This window comes from Melospiza georgiana, chromosome 5 (genome assembly GCF_028018845.1).
Source record: "Melospiza georgiana isolate bMelGeo1 chromosome 5, bMelGeo1.pri, whole genome shotgun sequence".
Classification (NCBI taxonomy): Eukaryota; Metazoa; Chordata; class Aves; order Passeriformes; family Passerellidae; genus Melospiza; species Melospiza georgiana.
In genome coordinates this window covers 55028453-55044747 of record NC_080434.1, presented here as the reverse complement: position 1 = coordinate 55044747, position 16295 = coordinate 55028453, and the positions used below count along the sequence as shown (strand labels likewise).

At 45.5% G+C, this 16295-nt stretch overlaps 1 protein-coding gene across 2 annotated transcripts in view; it reads left to right on the top strand.

The window, feature by feature from the left end:
• The window catches only part of FGFR3 (fibroblast growth factor receptor 3), a 54782-nt gene that overhangs the window by 28466 nt on the left and 10021 nt on the right, over positions 1–16295 (top strand). For both annotated transcript variants that reach the window (XM_058024305.1, XM_058024306.1), the window contains exons 4-8: positions 2634–2803; positions 7466–7589; positions 8006–8196; positions 12697–12841; positions 15406–15593. In XM_058024305.1, coding sequence (XP_057880288.1) covers positions 2634–2803; positions 7466–7589; positions 8006–8196; positions 12697–12841; positions 15406–15593 — 818 coding nt within the window. The remainder of the gene's footprint in view (positions 1–2633; positions 2804–7465; positions 7590–8005; positions 8197–12696; positions 12842–15405; positions 15594–16295) is intronic.

Genomic DNA, 16295 nt, shown 5'->3' with positions numbered 1-16295 from the left:
AAAAATGTGATAAAATGTCACCCTGCAGCACATGCAGATGTTTTGTAAAAGGGAAGAACCCCAAAAAGCAAAAGGAGGAACCTGGTCCTGACCAGGTGACCATGTGATGTAATTATACCTCCATGCCTAGATGATTGTCACCAACACCATAAAATGGGATTTCTTGTGGGCAGATACATTAATCAAACAACAGGACAGGTTATTTGGCTGCCCTCTGTGGCAATGGCAAAAGGGGGCTTTTCCATCCATGCCTGGCCTTTGCCATACCTCTCCCCTGTAGCCCTGTTAACCTCTTGTAACATCCCCAGAAAATAAAGGTGCGTTGCCAAAAGGAGGCAATTGGCCAGAAAATGGCCCAGGTGTCAGAGACCAAGGACCAGCATGGGTTTCTGGAGCCCTCTCCTCTCCAGCCTTCCCAACACCACCCCAAGTGTCCAATGCGTTCACTCCCCTGTTACTGCCTGGGGATTTGCCCAGTCTTTGCTTGGTTTCTGCCCTTCCTTCATGCTATAACAGCACCATCTTTTTTACCATCAAGACCTGTTCTTTCTTTAGCAGTTGCACCCTCTCTTCTAACATTTCATGGAATATTCCCCATTTTTGTGCAGTTCTGCCATGTGGAATGGTAGATGGCTGCATGATGTCCCATTTTAGCTCACTTTATCATGCAGTACTTCAGGCCTTCTGGATGTGCTGTGTGTTCACAGCAAAGTTTGTGGCTGGGATTTTCCAGGGCCATGGGAATTGCAGGGATTCCTCCTTTTGCTGTTGTTTGTGCCAGCCATGCTTCTGCAGGATCCTGGCAAGAAAAGGGCCTTAAGCAGTTTCGTTATTTGAAACGTGAGGCGTACGCGGGATGTGCGAGTGTCGATCCCTCTGATACGTGGGGCTGACTCTGATAGCATCACACTGCTGTGCAAGGCAGGCTGGGGGCACATTCAAACCCTCAGTAGTGGATTTCCCTCCCTGAGATGGTGTTACTGAAGCACCTGTGTCCAGCCATCCCACTGCAGAGCTGGGAAAGCAGATGGGACATGAGGTGTGCCCAGCAGGGCTCTGTCTAGCACATAGAGGGGCATCCCAGATGGAGCTCCTGGCATCCAGTTCCTCATGGACTTTGCAAGGTGGAGGAAACATAGGGAGAGTGTTGGCAGGTGCTGAAAACCAATGGGTGCATGGTTTGCCTTGGCTGAGCAATATGACCTTCCCTGCAATATCCTTGGAACTGGAATGCAGCAGGGAGACTGCATGGGGGACAATGGGGACCTACACCAAGGTGGGGTCAATCTCTGACTTACTGGAGTTGTAATGGGGTGGGAATCATGCAGCCAAATGCATCAGAGAGTGCTGGAGAAAGGGAGCAGTTCCCATGCATCTCAAAGGGATGCAACAAGAGGGAAAACTTTGTACACGCTTGTCATTAAGCAGGGAATTACAGGGGCTTCAGAGTAGCACTGAGATGGGGCTGTGATGCTGGCTGGTGTTTCTGAGCATTGTCACCACTGCAGGAGAGGCTGCAGCAAGGCTGTCCCAACAGCTTTGGTGGCTGTCATGTTCTCAAGGGCAGTTCTTGGAGGGCCAATGCCATCAGTTTGTCTTGGCCAGAGGCACATGTGCCTCTGCAGCAGGTGCTCCTTGTCTGTGAGATTTTCCTACCCAACTGGAGGAGATGCCATTTACACTCCTTGCGCCCCTTCTTGCTATTTGCAGCCCAGACCCTGCCTGCCCCATCTCCCTTTGCCCTTGGTGTGGAGCCCAGATCTGGGGGGCTGGATATGGCCCTGGTGTGGCAGGGGAAACACAGCATGTGCAGCTATGCAGTGTTGCCTTAAGCAGAATTGAAAGCTTGGAAGGCTTTTTTTGAAAAACTTTTTCTTTCTTCCCAGCATAATGAGTTTGCCGCTGCTGCTGCCTTAATTTGGAGTTAATATGTAATGTTTGTAACACAGCCAAGGAACGTAGCTGTACTTGAGGCAGATTATAAAAAGTATCTCATGCTAACACTGGTGTTTTAAAATGTATCCCTGTTCAAAGGTAACATGAATCTTTAAAACTAAAATCACTTGTACTTAAAGAACATAAACACGATAAACCAGTTTGGTACTGGCGCATTTTTTTTTCTTTCCTTCCCTTAAGGAGGCTACACTACATTAGTACTCACTGAGGAGGAACATTTTCCAGTGCACTCAGCTCATACATTTTGTCTGCTCCCTTGCTGGCCCATCAACATTCTTTTACAGTTCTAACATCTTTCTGCTGTTTATGCTTCTTGGCTACCAATGTCCCAAAGGTACATCTGTATCTTTTTACACACTGAGACGAGATTCTCATCCTGATCTGGGATAACTCCACTTGTTGATTTAAAAGGAGCCACTTTAGATTTATACTGGCATTACCAAGACAAGAACCTGGTCATGAACCTTTCATCGCAAAACTGAAATGCAAACACCCTCTCTATGTCAATGAGAGTCATTTAGCTGGAAAGCATTTCTGTGTCATTTATCTTAACGGCAGCAGGTAGCAATTTAACTGTCAATCTGCACACGCCAAAGACTCCTCAAATGCATCTGCTCACCAGCTGATATCCTCTGCTGCAGAAAGGGGCCTGTTCAGCTTGGTTTTTCCTTTCTCAGGTGTCCCCTTCTGGACCCGGCCAGATAAGATGGAGAAGAAGCTGCTGGCAGTTCCCGCCGCCAACACCGTTCGCTTCCGATGCCCGGCGGGTGGAAACCCAACCCCTTCCATCTACTGGCTGAAAAATGGCAAGGAGTTCAAAGGGGAGCACAGGATTGGGGGCATTAAGGTAAGGTCTTGGTTTGGATCTCAATTTTTTTTTGTTGTTTCTACCAACTAGAAAATTGTATTGCATATGGGTAGTTTTAAGAGCACTGTCCTGAGTGTGTAGAAATGAAGGTGGTCCTTGCTCTCTTTGGAATTGCTTGGCACCAAAAGTGTTTAAAAGGACTGCTGTCCTTTGGGATCAAAGGCTAATTCCCTCTGAGTTTGTCTATAGTGGTCATTCAGGGGAGTAGGTAAAAATGGGGCTGGGTTTATGGTTGCATTGTGAACAGGGATGAAAAAGCAGGAGCAGAAACTTCTGTCCTAATTTCTGGAGATGAGCCCAGTGCTTTGAGATGTGTTGGACCAAGCCATAGCTGCTCCCAGCCCTCAAAGAAAACCTATTCAGTGTCCTTTGAAGGTATAGGAAAGACCTCACCAAAGAGCTGGATCATCATGCTGGTAGTCATTAACATTCTTGTGGTATAAATCACTGACCCTTGGTCAAGTGTTGGATTCCCTTGTTGCCAGAGTAATAGCATCTGCTCCTTGGCTGCTTTCTTCTTCCTCCTTCCTTTCGATCATGAGGTGTTCTGGAAAATGCTCTGGCTCATGTTTACAGATAGAGCTCAGGGACGCAAAACTCCACCGCAGTCAAATTATTTAATTAACCAGAAGTCTCTGTGCTACTTTATATGACAAATTATGGCAGGATTTTGAAAGGAAAATCAGCTTTTCTCACATTTTGCTGCTGTTGTTATTATTACTTTGTCCCCTTGAGGTCACAGTCCAACTCTTTTTTTCTGGTTTTATTTGGGGACAATAAAACTGCTGTAGCTCATTATAGCAAAATCATCATAGCAGGAGGGACTCTTGAGCAGCAACTTTTGCCTGCACTCTCCCAGCCCTGACATATCCCTGGACTCTGCTACTAAGGAGAGAAGGTGCCTTGTAGGAAGGCACCTTCATCAGAACTTGGAATAGCTGTGTGCTGATGCCTGCCACATCCGTAGTGTTTTGAAAGGGGACTGGGCATGCAAAGTGTGCCATGCTCCAGAAACCAGAGAAGGATTCACAAAAAGTCCCCCCTCCCCACAGTTCTGGGCTGTTTCTTTCCTGTTAGCTCAGACCTGTTCCTGAAAGAGCCTTTTGTGATGGCTTCAGTGAAGCCTTTAAAGCTCCTTCCTCAGTCCTGTCCCTGCTCCAGTCTGGATGAGGCTGAGAGCATGCTCAGGTTTGGATCTTCTGAAAAGCCATGGAGGGTAAAGAAGTGGGGAGGCAGCTCCTGGGGGTAAGCTGCTCTTCAGCAGATGACATTCACAAAGCACAAGCATCTTTTACTAATTGCAGGCTGTAAGGATCATCCTGAAGTGTTTTCAGGCTTGCGTGCGCCATTCCAACAGCTTTTACCAAACTGTGTCACATCAGCTGCACTAAATTATGCCTGCAGGAAAAAAATCTGAAGTTGAAAGCTATTCCCCATCCCACTTTCCAGTAGTTTTAATCTATCTTTGAGTTTAAATTGACACATTTCATCCTCCGAAACACAGTAGTGAGTCTTTGGCATCACTGTGCTTTGTTTCTCTGGGGGCACCTTCCAGCAACAAGTCAATGCTTAAAAGAGCTGTTGAAGGCAATGTCAGGACAATTACAGGAAGATTGGTTTAAGCTCCCTGTCTAGGTGTAGTTCTTTGTCTCATTCTTGATATAAAGACATCTTTCTCTGTAATTTTCCTTCCTTTATTTGCTTGCTTTTGGTCATGAGCCACAGTTAGATATACATAATCTAGTGTAAATCTCATCCAGTATAAATATACTGATAGATATCAGCTGAGATTTGAACCAGAAAAGGGGATTGAAAACTTGCTTGGTATCTCATGTATTTAAGATTTAAATTCCCTGTTACAACTTAACTTCATAACAGGATTAGGCAGCTTGAAAAGAATGGGCAAGATCCAGATCTGGCAGAGTTTGGTTGGCTTGCTTCATCTCGAGATCTGGTCTTAACCCAGAAATCCTTGAGCTGGGAATGTTCTCATTTGTTTTCAGTGTGTGAAAGACTTTTAATGTTGATTGTGAGAAGTCTGTTGTCAGCAAATAAAGCTGACCACTCTTCCACATCTGCCCCTTGCACATAGCATTTAGATCTGTGTGACTGGCCAGTGTAAAGCTGGCAAGAGGGAAGGGTGAGTGTTGAAAACATGATAGGCAGGCTAACCTGGTTTTGTTACAGTTCATTCTTAACTGGTAAAGGAAAGAAATTCATATGACTTATCATATGAAATTTCCCAAAGAGCATTAATGGTTAAATCCGTGTTGGAATCTCTAATATTGTAACCCTGTGTGTGTTAAATGACCCTAGAAGGGAAGATTGAGGGGGAGGGGAGATGAAGGATTATCCCTTCCCCAGACCATTGCACTGACTTGCATACCAGTCTGGCAAACACGAGGTTCCAAGTGTGTCTGTAAATGTGTTTGTTTCACAAGGAGGCAAGAATGACAACACCAAATAAACCAGAGGGATTTCCAGTATCTCACCCACTTGATTAATGCCTGCACTAAGTCACTTCATGTTTCTAGTGTTTTATCGAGTGCAGTGACTATCCTAACATGAGAATTACTATCTTTTGCCAAAGGCTTTCAAAACTAAAAATGTCTTCCCAAGTTTCCAAACAAGTTCTGTGCCCCCAGGTTCTTCTCTATTCAGAGTACAAAGTTCCCATCACAAACCTGGCGAAGAGAAGTTTTTGGAAGTGTCATAAAAGTGTCTTTGAAAGTGCATCCTTTGTAAAACACCTAATTTGGACCTGGTTTTAGAATATAGGTCAGACTAGGGAGTCATCCATATTTCTGGAGCCCCATTTCCTTGGAGTAGCTCCTGGGGGTTCCAGATGCAAACATTTTGCAAAGCTGAAAAGAGGATTCAAAGAAGCCTTTAGACAGAGCTATGAGACATGCCAGTCTGGAAATGAGCTACTGAGCAGCCACAAATTTGCATTGAAACTTCCCTGACAGTCTGGTGTGTTCAGCTGTGGGCTCGGGGTCCAGGCTCTGTTCTCAGAGCTTCTCTCACTCTGTAATTTCCACACAGTTACAGAGATGCAGCAAGGGGGATGGATGTTGCTTTACAAAAGGTGAGATGTTGGTTCTGCTCCTTCATTGAGCTCCTCCATTTGTGCCATCCTGGATGGGCAGAGGTGCAGTCAGAGCTGACCAGACATCTGCCACAGCTGAGACGTCTGTACAAAATGTTTGGCCACAGCATCCTGATACCCATACTCTAAAATGAAAAGAAATGCCATATGCAGCGTTCTCTGAAAAATGGGGTGCTCAGCAATGCTGTTTTCAGGGCTGTAGAGGTCTACAAATTGTTAAAATGACATTTGCTTGCTTATCTTGCAACTAAGCTGTCTAGTCTCCTATGGTTTTAAACCTGCTCATTGCAAAGTTCTGGCTTTGATTGCAACTTGGCCCTCTTTGGAAAGCATGTGGATGCAATTTATGTGTAGCAAAAGAGGTTAAATGACTTCATATTTGAGTTCACCTGCTGCAGCAAGAAATCTCCAGAAGCAATTACACCCTTGTTTTTCTCCATCAGCCCCTGACATTCTGTAGTGCAGCATTATTGTAAATCTCCTATTTCTGTGTCCTTGGGGTCACCTTCAAAATGTTTAATAAAGTTAAATGTTCTGCTTTGGGCGGCAGAAGGCATCAAATTAATATCCAGAGATTTGGAGAGCTTTCATATGCTATGCACCCTGAAGTCATCTTTGTTACTGTTGGTTGCTTTCTGTATTAATTCAAGATTTGCTTTCCATATCCATTATTTCCTCTATAATCATTAGAAACAAACGAACTAGCTGAGATCACAGGGCAGCAGGTCAGGGTGAAGGCAGGGGCTGTGCTTTCCCTTCTGCTACTGAACCACCATCAGTTCTGGACATGAGCCACATCCAGAAAACCACCTAGTATAAAACTTGGTGCCAAAATAGAACGGCTGGCCAAGCATCCTAGGGACCAGATTAGAGGCTGGACATGTTTGTTCCTGTTTTTTAGAGGGAATTCAGCGGACTAACTCAGTTGAGAAACCTGTTTCTGTTCAGACAAATGCCATAACCTGTTGCCTCCAGAGCGCACACATTTTTAAATACAGCTCAGAATAATAAAATATATAAAATACATAAAATATAGATCCTATATGATGCCTGTTGAAGTCATTATCTAGTGGGAGGTGCCACATTCAGTTGTCAGCTGGCTTTGTTATTGTGATTATTGTGGAAACATAGAACTCCCCATTGAAATCTCAATGTGTTACATTGTGTTGCATCATTTTTGCATTGGTCTTAATGCCTTTTCTCACTAAGACTTGACAGAATTCACAGAATCACTGGACTGGAAGAGACCTTAAAGATCATCGAGTCCAACCCATGCCCTAACGTCTCAATTAAACGATGGCACCCATGGCCACATCCAGTCTTTTCTGGGATGGTGACTCCACCACCTCCCCGGGCAGACCATTCCAGAACTTTATGGCTCTTTCTGTCAAAAACTTTCTCCTTTTCCTGTAATTAACCTTATACACGGGTCCTTGTGATGTTCGGGCTTCCTCTGGGACCCGAGTGTGTGGAAGCTCAGTGATTTTTCATTGGTTTGCAAGGTCTTTAAGTGTTTTGATTTCTTCTCCCAGCTGCGCCACCAGCAGTGGAGCCTGGTGATGGAGAGCGTCGTGCCGTCAGACCGAGGGAATTACACCTGTGTCGTGGAGAACAAATATGGCAACATCAGGCACACCTACCAGCTCGATGTGCTAGGTGAGACTCCTCTGCTTTCCCTCAACAGCTCATCTGTGGCTCTGTGGAAGAGCTGCCTGATAGGATATGGGAAGCAGGAGCTTGGTTTCTTTCCCTAAGTGTTGGATTGTGTGTCTTCTAAAACCAGAACAAGCTTCTTTTTGGCCAACAATTTGGGCTCACATCTGTGATCAGTAGATTACTTAGTGGGTCTGCAGAGGGCCAGAGAAGGAATGGGAAGGCTGAAATGCCACCTCCCTTCCCAGGTGGTCCTTCCCCATCTGGCTTGAGAAGCCCTGGGTAGAGCAGTGATCAGGACACCCTAATTTGTGCCCTTTCCCCTGAAAAGCCAGAAGATTAACATTTCAGAGGAGAATACTTGCTGGGGGAAAAATAAGGCAAGTAAATTGGGATTTCCCCTCTTTTCTGTTTTTCAGAAAGGTCACCCCACCGACCAATCCTGCAAGCAGGGCTCCCTGCCAACCAGACTGTGGTGGTGGGGAGCAATGTGGAATTTCACTGCAAGGTCTACAGCGATGCCCAGCCTCACATCCAGTGGCTGAAACACGTGGAAGTCAATGGCAGCAAGTACGGACCCGACGGAACCCCCTATGTCACAGTGCTGAAGGTTGGTACAAGCTCCTCCTTCTCACCCTCAGGGCAGTCCTTCTGTAAGCCTGCCCAGTGGATTGCTCTTCTTTTTGGAGGGGATACAGCAAAAATGTCCTGAAATCGATATTCCAAACTCTTCTGTTTGCCAGAGATAACAATACTGTGGTGGCACAGATAAGCAAAGTTGTAAGAGCTGAGGCAATTGTGAGAAATGCAGCATAATGAAAGAGCTGTCAGATTGCATTTGGCCTAAAATTGTAAAAATACCTTTTTTTTTTTTTTTCCCCACAGCTTCAATGGAGGTATTTTCAGGGTTTATTAAAATAAAAGTCTCCCAACTAAAACACATTCTTCCTTTTCCAAGTAAGCACATTGCAGCATGCACATACCAAATAATGCTGAACTACCAGCACCTGAGAGCCAATGTAATCTTGTTCCAGCCACTAAATTTGTGAACATTGCTGTTATCAATGCTCAGAAAAGCCTTTTTTTTTTCAATTGAGCAAAAAGTACATAGCAAGACTTTACTTTGTTAAAATGCTTTCTTGAAAGCAACAAAGCCAGGGGATTTGGTTCCCCTCAATCAATGTAAATATAAAAGCAGGGAATAGGGAGTGAGGAGCACAATGAACTTCTAAAATACTTAAAGAACAGTTAAAGGCATCATGTGGTGGTTTTTATTAAAATATATAGGGCCAAATGGAGTTTTTCTGGCTCTGCAGTTAGTGCTGAAAGCAGATTTTGTATATGCAGCTTCAAGCTGAGGCTGTCCTGTGTGTGGACATTCCCTGTGCACATCCTGCTGCACACACCCTTCTTCTCTTTGTATGAAGTTTGAAAAAAAAAACAACCACCACTTATCAGACAGTATCTACAAAACTGTAACGCAGCCAGATACATTATAATAAAAGCCAGAGACCCTGGAAATAATTACACAGATTGAAATAACAGATTGGTTGGAAGAAATGGTTGGAGACAGTTCTGCAGGACTGGCAACATGTGCTTCTCGCGAGCTTAGAAAACTTTTTATTCCTCGCCACCTCTCCAAATGTGTTTGAATTATGCATATTTGAATTTCCCCCTGGTTTCACAGCCCAGCACCAAGCTCTGAATAGCTGGTTGTGTCACATGCCATCTCATATAGTCTCCGAGCTCCGTGTGTGGTCCCCGTGGGATAAAGTGCTACCTTTTGGAAGTTTGCGAAGCGGCTGTGAACAGTGCCTTGTGTCACAAGCACAAGCCCCCATTTTGCTTTGCTGTGGCAGAGAACATATAAATAGTCCTTATAAACAGTGTTTTAAAATTAAGTTGGAGCAGCACCGGGGTGGGTAGGTAATTAGAATTGCCAAATACCTCCTCTTCTGTGGACGGCAAAGGCTCCGCATTCCTCGAAGGGGAGCACAGGCAGGCGTTTGAAAGCACAAGTTTTGTTTGGTTTTATGTTTTTTTGCTGAATAGGACCAGCACACGTCTATTTACTACTTCTGGTTAATCAGGAATGCTTTGAATTGTGTTAATGCCGGCATCAGTGCTGGGGCATGGAGCATTTCCATTTTGGGATGCATCTTTTGTGCGCCAGTCCTGGGCCTCCACAGAGCTGTGTCAGGCCCAGCTTTGCAGGGATTTTTTTTTTCTTTGCCTTTTTAAATGTGGTGTGCTTGTTTTCTATATGTAAAGATGTGATAAAATGATCTTGCTGTGGTCTTAGGGCTGTCCATTGGTGTTATGGAGCTGTTTCCCTCATGCCATGCAGTGCTGCTGCCTTGCCCCAGCATCCTGGCAGGGCAAGGATGCTGTTAACAGCCCCCCTGCCCACAGAACTGCTCTCTCCTGCCCTGGGAGGGAGATAAGGCTTTTTTATCAGCCTGCCCTTCCCTCCTGCTCTCTGGAGATTTTGTGGAGTGTAGGAGCTGCTTTGGGGCAGTTTAAGTGTGGGGAATATCCCGTGCTCCGTCGCAGCAAGGGAGACAGAGAGGTGCCCAGCATGTGAAATTCCTCCCCTACATCTGAAGGGGAGGGTGGGGGGGTGTCAAACCCCACCCAAGTCCAGATGGATAAGTTGAATGCTCTACTTTCAAACCATTTTTTAAACAGCCTGACGAAACCAAGCCATCACCTGCATCAGTTCCTGAAAGCCTGAGCTAATTTGTGATCAAAGAAAACCCCTTTTTCTTTGCAGAAGAGCACTAAATGCATTCCAGTTACAGAGGGGGGCTGGCAACACTGTGCCCAAGCTTTGTCAAAAGCTAAATAGTACATTCTGCATTGAAACATGCCTGGTTTAATTATAAACAAGGCAGCAGCAGCAGGCAGGCACGTTTCCCCACTAGTCAGGGCAGACAGACTTGCACGTAAGCCTTGGAGATGAGCTCAGGTCAAAACTGGTGGTGTTTGTCATCAGGCATGGACACTGGGGCTCCTCTCTGGTGCCTCCTCTGGGTTCAGTTCCTAATAACCTATCAGAGCTGGCTGCCCCAATGATTTTAATGAGCTGCAAGTCATATTGGCAGGATCAGGCTTGGAAATGAAAGGCATCAAGCCTGGGCTGGAGAGTGTAAGACCAAAACAGAGAAGACATTTGCTTTATTTTCATTTCCAGAACTGAAGCTTCTTCTGAGGCCACTTAAAACAGTTATGCATTTTCAGCCAAAATAAAAACAACTGTTTAGTGTTTAGGGAAAAGCTGGTGTGCTGTTGTGGCAGCATAGAAGATAAATAAACCCATTGCTTAAAAGTCTGAAGTTTGTTTGATTTATGTACACCACTTTATTTAGTAAAGAAGAGGCTCCTATAAGCAGTGGAAAAAATTACAGCTAATTTCTGAAAGGCAAAGTCAGCAGCAAGTTTCAGACCGCCACTGCTTATATTTTGTTTCCAAATTCTATTTTGGAATCTGATAATTGAAACAGTATTTGCTGAGCCGGGTTGCAAACAAAAATCTCTGCTTTAAGCCCTCTCTCTGGTGCTCCTGTCTGCAGAGTTATTCAGAAACCATGAGCCTTTGAGTGCTGTCAGATGGAGAAGGGGCAAACTGGTCTGTTTTTACAAAGAAATGGCATGTGTGAAGGGAAGGGAGCTCACCTGCAGCTGGTTTGGGGGCCAAAGGCAGCTTCTTTTCACCAGCCAGGTGCTGGGTGAGGTGTCCCAGCCCAGCGTGAGCCGGGGATGTCACCACAGCCATGCAGTCAATCCTAGCTGATGTAGGTGCCGTGCAGCTATTGTTTGGTTTACTGAAGTTCAGGTTTCTGTCTATTCCTGCAGTCTTGGATCAGTAAAAACGCTGAAGCCGATGCTAACCTAAATCTGTTCAATGTGACAGAACAAGATGAAGGAGAATATCTGTGTAGAGCCAACAATTTCGTAGGCATAGCCGAAAAGCCATTTTGGCTCCACATTCGCAAACCAAAACCAGGTAAACCACAGACTCTGTCCCAAGGCCCTGGCAACTGCAAGAATGAGCTATAACATTTTTAAGAATCTAGTGATTAAAATTACTATTCATTTTGTATTATACCCTGTCAACTGACGCTGAATGGCTTTATCTTATTTTCTTGCTAATTTTTTTTTACAAGACTGTAACGCCTATACAGCAATTGCCATGGAAAAATTCCCACAATAAAATGACTGTCAAATTTTCCTATCAACTTTTCATACATTTATTCCTTTCCTTTCCTTTCTTTACAATTGAGTGCTGATAACAGAATTGCATGTTAATGACCTGTGATGTTCCAAGCTCTGGAAAACCAAACTGTTTTGAGTTTTCACCTACAAAACTGAGTTAATCAGTTTTGTCCTTTGGAGAAGTAATGGAGAAATAAATATCAACATTGGCTCATGCAAGCAAACATGTTAACTAGAGAGTCTCATGGGCTCTGGGGTTTGACTCCAGCCTAGAGGGTTTGACTGCTGTATTATTCAGTACCACTGCAGGAAAGTTCCTTACAGGCACCCTTTGGTTATCAGCCAGATTTTTACTGCAGTGTCAAGGTCTGTGTAATCAATATATGGATTTGAGATGCCCACTGAAGAAATTCTAAAAAATTCTAGAGTTCTATATTTTCAATGAACTCATGAACCATAATATTTGTATATTCCTCTGATCAGCACTTGAATCTTTCCCCACTACATCTCCCCTCCTTCCCCCTTTCTTTCTGACTGTCCTCATTTCCCATCTCTCTTTCCCCACTCCTGTACTCACCTCACTAACCCAAAGTCAGTCATATTGTGGGGGCAATTTTTCATTTGGATGCTTTTGCTTGCATGCTTCTTTAGTGGGACAGAGTAAGAACCTGGTGAAGGGAACTTTTTTTTTTGTTTTTGCTTTTGACTACAGGTTGCAGAGGGGAATGAATAAATAAATGCGGAAGATGGGCCATTGGAAAATAATAATAAAAAAAGAAAAGAACCACCTTAATCTGCTTTTGAAATTTGCCTGTGGTGTCCTCACACTTGCTGGGAATGTGGCTTATTCTCTGTTTTCCCTCTTTCTATATGTGTGTGTTTTTTTTCCCCCTAGACGGCAGGTGTTAACACAACGGATAAGGAGCTAGAGATTCTGTACTTGCGAAATGTTACTTTTGAGGATGCTGGGGAATATACTTGTCTCGCAGGGAATTCTATTGGGTTCTCACATCACTCTGCTTGGCTGACGGTGCTACCAGGTATTTCCTTCTGTGCTGGCCTCTCCCTCCCTCTCCAGGATGTTTTGCTTTGGAAATGCCAAGTTCCCGGAGGCTGCAGCAGGGGTGTTTTCCAGAGAGGTCTCTTCTCTGGGATTTGCTGCAGACCCCTGTTGCATACTTGCAGCTGACTCTTTTTGCATTGCATCTCAAAATTTAAATTATTACAATAAAATGCACAGAATTTTTTTTCCTGTCTAATAACAGGGAGGTATTAACAGCCTCTTTCTTAGGGCTGTTAAATGCCAAAATAAGGAGCTTTGTCTTCTTACACTGACAGTGGGAGAAGAAAACCTCCCCATCAGATGATCCAGGGCACCTAAATTGGACATGAACTGTGGATCATCTTATGAAGGATCCTTTCTGTCTGACCTCATATCTTAACCTAAAATTAGATGCATAAGTGTCTGGTGTGAGCACACCCTTCCCTGCCTATAGCATTATTTCCACTTCATGGATGAGCAGGCCAAGATAGCGATCTCAAACAGAAGGTCAAGGAGAGTCATCTGTAGGCAGAGCACAGGAGTCCTGGCTCCCAGGGGCATTGCATGCTGCCTGCTCCAGCTGGGATCGATGAAAGCTGCAGTGGGCTTGAAACCCGAGGCCGGAGTGACCTCAATTTTGTGGTCCTTTCATGTGCAAAGCTCTTACTGACAATGAAGCCAGCACAGAATGTGCGACAGAGAGAGCTGTTCTGCAAAAGGGGGAATGAGGTGTGCTGCCCCCTCCACCTGCTGAATCTGCCTCTGGCTGCAGGGCCGGCTTGAGCATGGTCCAGGGAAGTACCAGCAATATTCACATTGAATCTCATAGGTGCTGTGCCTTGCAGACAGTGCAGAAGCAAACCTTGGGTATGTTCAATAGCCCCCTACTGAAAAGGCACCCAAAATCCTGAAGAGCACACTTTGATTTACCCAGTCATGGCCACATTTGGGTCCATCTCACAACACATCTATCTCAGGATGTGTTTAGGAACCGGGAACTTTTGGCATTTCTAATCTTGACTTTATCTGTGCGGGTGATTTGGATGTAATCACTTTTACTGGGTCTTGAGAAGGTCTCCTCCATGCCCAGCCCTGCTGCCAGTGGGATCTGCTGATCTTTTCTGTTTATTTGCCAGCTCTGTAATAGCTGATCTGATCCTGTTTCTGTTTCTGACTTCCACTGGATGAGAAAACATTTCCTTTGGTTAGAGGACTAATTTCTCTGTTATTTTCAGAATATCATGATATTGTCTCATCTGACTCACACTCTGCTTTTATGATTTCACACCTCTTATTTAAGCAAAAAATATGCAGGAGAAAACTGACCAAAAATCAAAAAGTAGAACTTTATTTTGAAGTCAGATGCAGTGAAGGACAGCTGTCTGAGCAGCAGCAGGCCCCCACAGAGAGTGGTGCAGGATACAGCCCACCTGGGGAACTTCAGCTTGCAATGCCCTATCCATGCTACAGGAGGAGGGACAGAGCAGAGGGCAAGGCAGCTGCAGTGCCAGCCACAGTGCCTGATCCCAGGAAATCTGGTATCCTGTCATGTGGGAGGAGATGGCCATTGGCAGGATCAGGCCCTTCACAGCTGGCACACAGGCTGGAGCAGCCCCAAATGTCACCAACAGCCCTTTCTCCATGTCCTCCTGGGCTCTGCCACCAAACACTTGAAACAGAGCCTGCTGCTGCCAGGGAAAGGCTCCTGCTGCTTGCTGAAGGGACTGCTCAGCAATGGACACGACCCATTCCTGAGCAAACCACACCAGCATGACTTCATCATAAAGCTTCCCACTGCTGACTGTCCCTCTGATGCCAGCACACCTTTGGGGGACAGAAAATCAGTCCCACTGTGGCTCCTTCCTCTGGTCAACATGCCTGTCCTGAAAGGAACAAGGGGGAAAACACAGCTGACCTATGCTGGTCTCTAAGAAGCCTTGCAAGCAGGTAGCCACTGCTGATGGGCTCATGCCATCACCCTCCTGGCTATGCCACCTCTCTGGGACAGACCTTCCAGCCTCTTCCCAGCAGAACTAAGTTTTCATTAAATAATTAAGCAGATTTTTCCCTTGAGACTTTCTCCCTGTGAGACTTTCATCCTCACTGCTGGGTGCTGTTCAAGCCCCTTGGTCCCTCAGGGCAGGCACTGGTCTGGTGGAAATGTTTGTTGGAGAATCTGCATCAGCAAAGTGCAGCAAACCCAGTCCTGCACATCCAAGGCATCCCAGCCACCTTGTGTGGGTTTGTGGAGAGAGCAAGAGCTTGGTCAGAGGGACAGCACAGACGTGTGAAGATGCCTTCAGCCTAGAGCAGTGGTTTTCAGTCTGTGGGCTGGGGGCTCTTAAAACCCAAAGTAAAATGACCCCAAAAAGGGCAAACTGAACTAATGTTTTAGCTACAGCTGCAGGTGGAAAACCACTGGCCTGGGAGAGTCCCTCACTAAAGTCACTGACACTGACGTAGCTGAACAAGTTCTGCCCAGATTCCCTGTGCTGTATGTGTGTAGTTGTGTGTGGGCAGCTGCCCAGCCTGTCCTGACTGCCATCTCTTGTCACCCTGCAGCCGAGGAGCTCATGGAGATGGATGATTCGGGCTCAGTGTACACTGGCATTCTCAGTTATGGCACTGGCTTTTTCCTCCTTCTCCTGGTGCTGGTCTTGGTGATTGTCTGGAGGATGAAAATGCCAAACAAAAAAGCCATGAACACCCCCACTGTTCAGAAAGTCTCCAAATTCCCACTCAAGAGACAGGTAACAGAAAGTAGATACAAGATTCCTATTCCCCTCTATGGTATCCCTCCTTTTTTTTTTTCCTCCTCCATCTCTTTGAAATTCTCTCTCTAGGTGAGAAGCTCCACCAAAAAAACATTGCCCAAGAGGGACATAATTTGGCTGCAGCCTAGAAGTGTAAAATAAATAATATTTTATTTGTTTCTATGCCCATGGAGCTTTGGCAGAGGTGTCAGCTGACTGGTTTGTGAGCAGCCCCCACTGCTGTTTGCATTGTCCAAGAGGTTTTGGCAGTGCAGCTGTGAGTGCCACAGAAAACACATCTGGCAGGGGAAGTCCAGTCCAGGCTCCCTGGAGGAGTGGGGATTTGGGGAGAAAAAGCACTGGTTGTGCTCATTCCTGCTTTCACAGATGTCACTGGTGAGCCCAGAGCTGTTCCTGTGATGGTGGCAAAGGTCCTCTGTGAAGTTAGAGATGTTCTGCTGCATGAAACTGCAGAGGGGCAGGACCAAAAGACAGCATGTGAAACCCCACAGTGAGGGGTACAGTACAGATTTCAAGCTTTGGCTGCAAGCTCCCAGTGGGCATTGACAGTGCCAGGATGGAGAAGTCACTTCATAGCCTGTATGGGCTGTGGAGATGCAACAAAACTGGATGGGTTACACCTCCTCATACTGGAGGGCACTGGCTGACCTGTCCCTCTTTTCCATCTGCTAAACACTT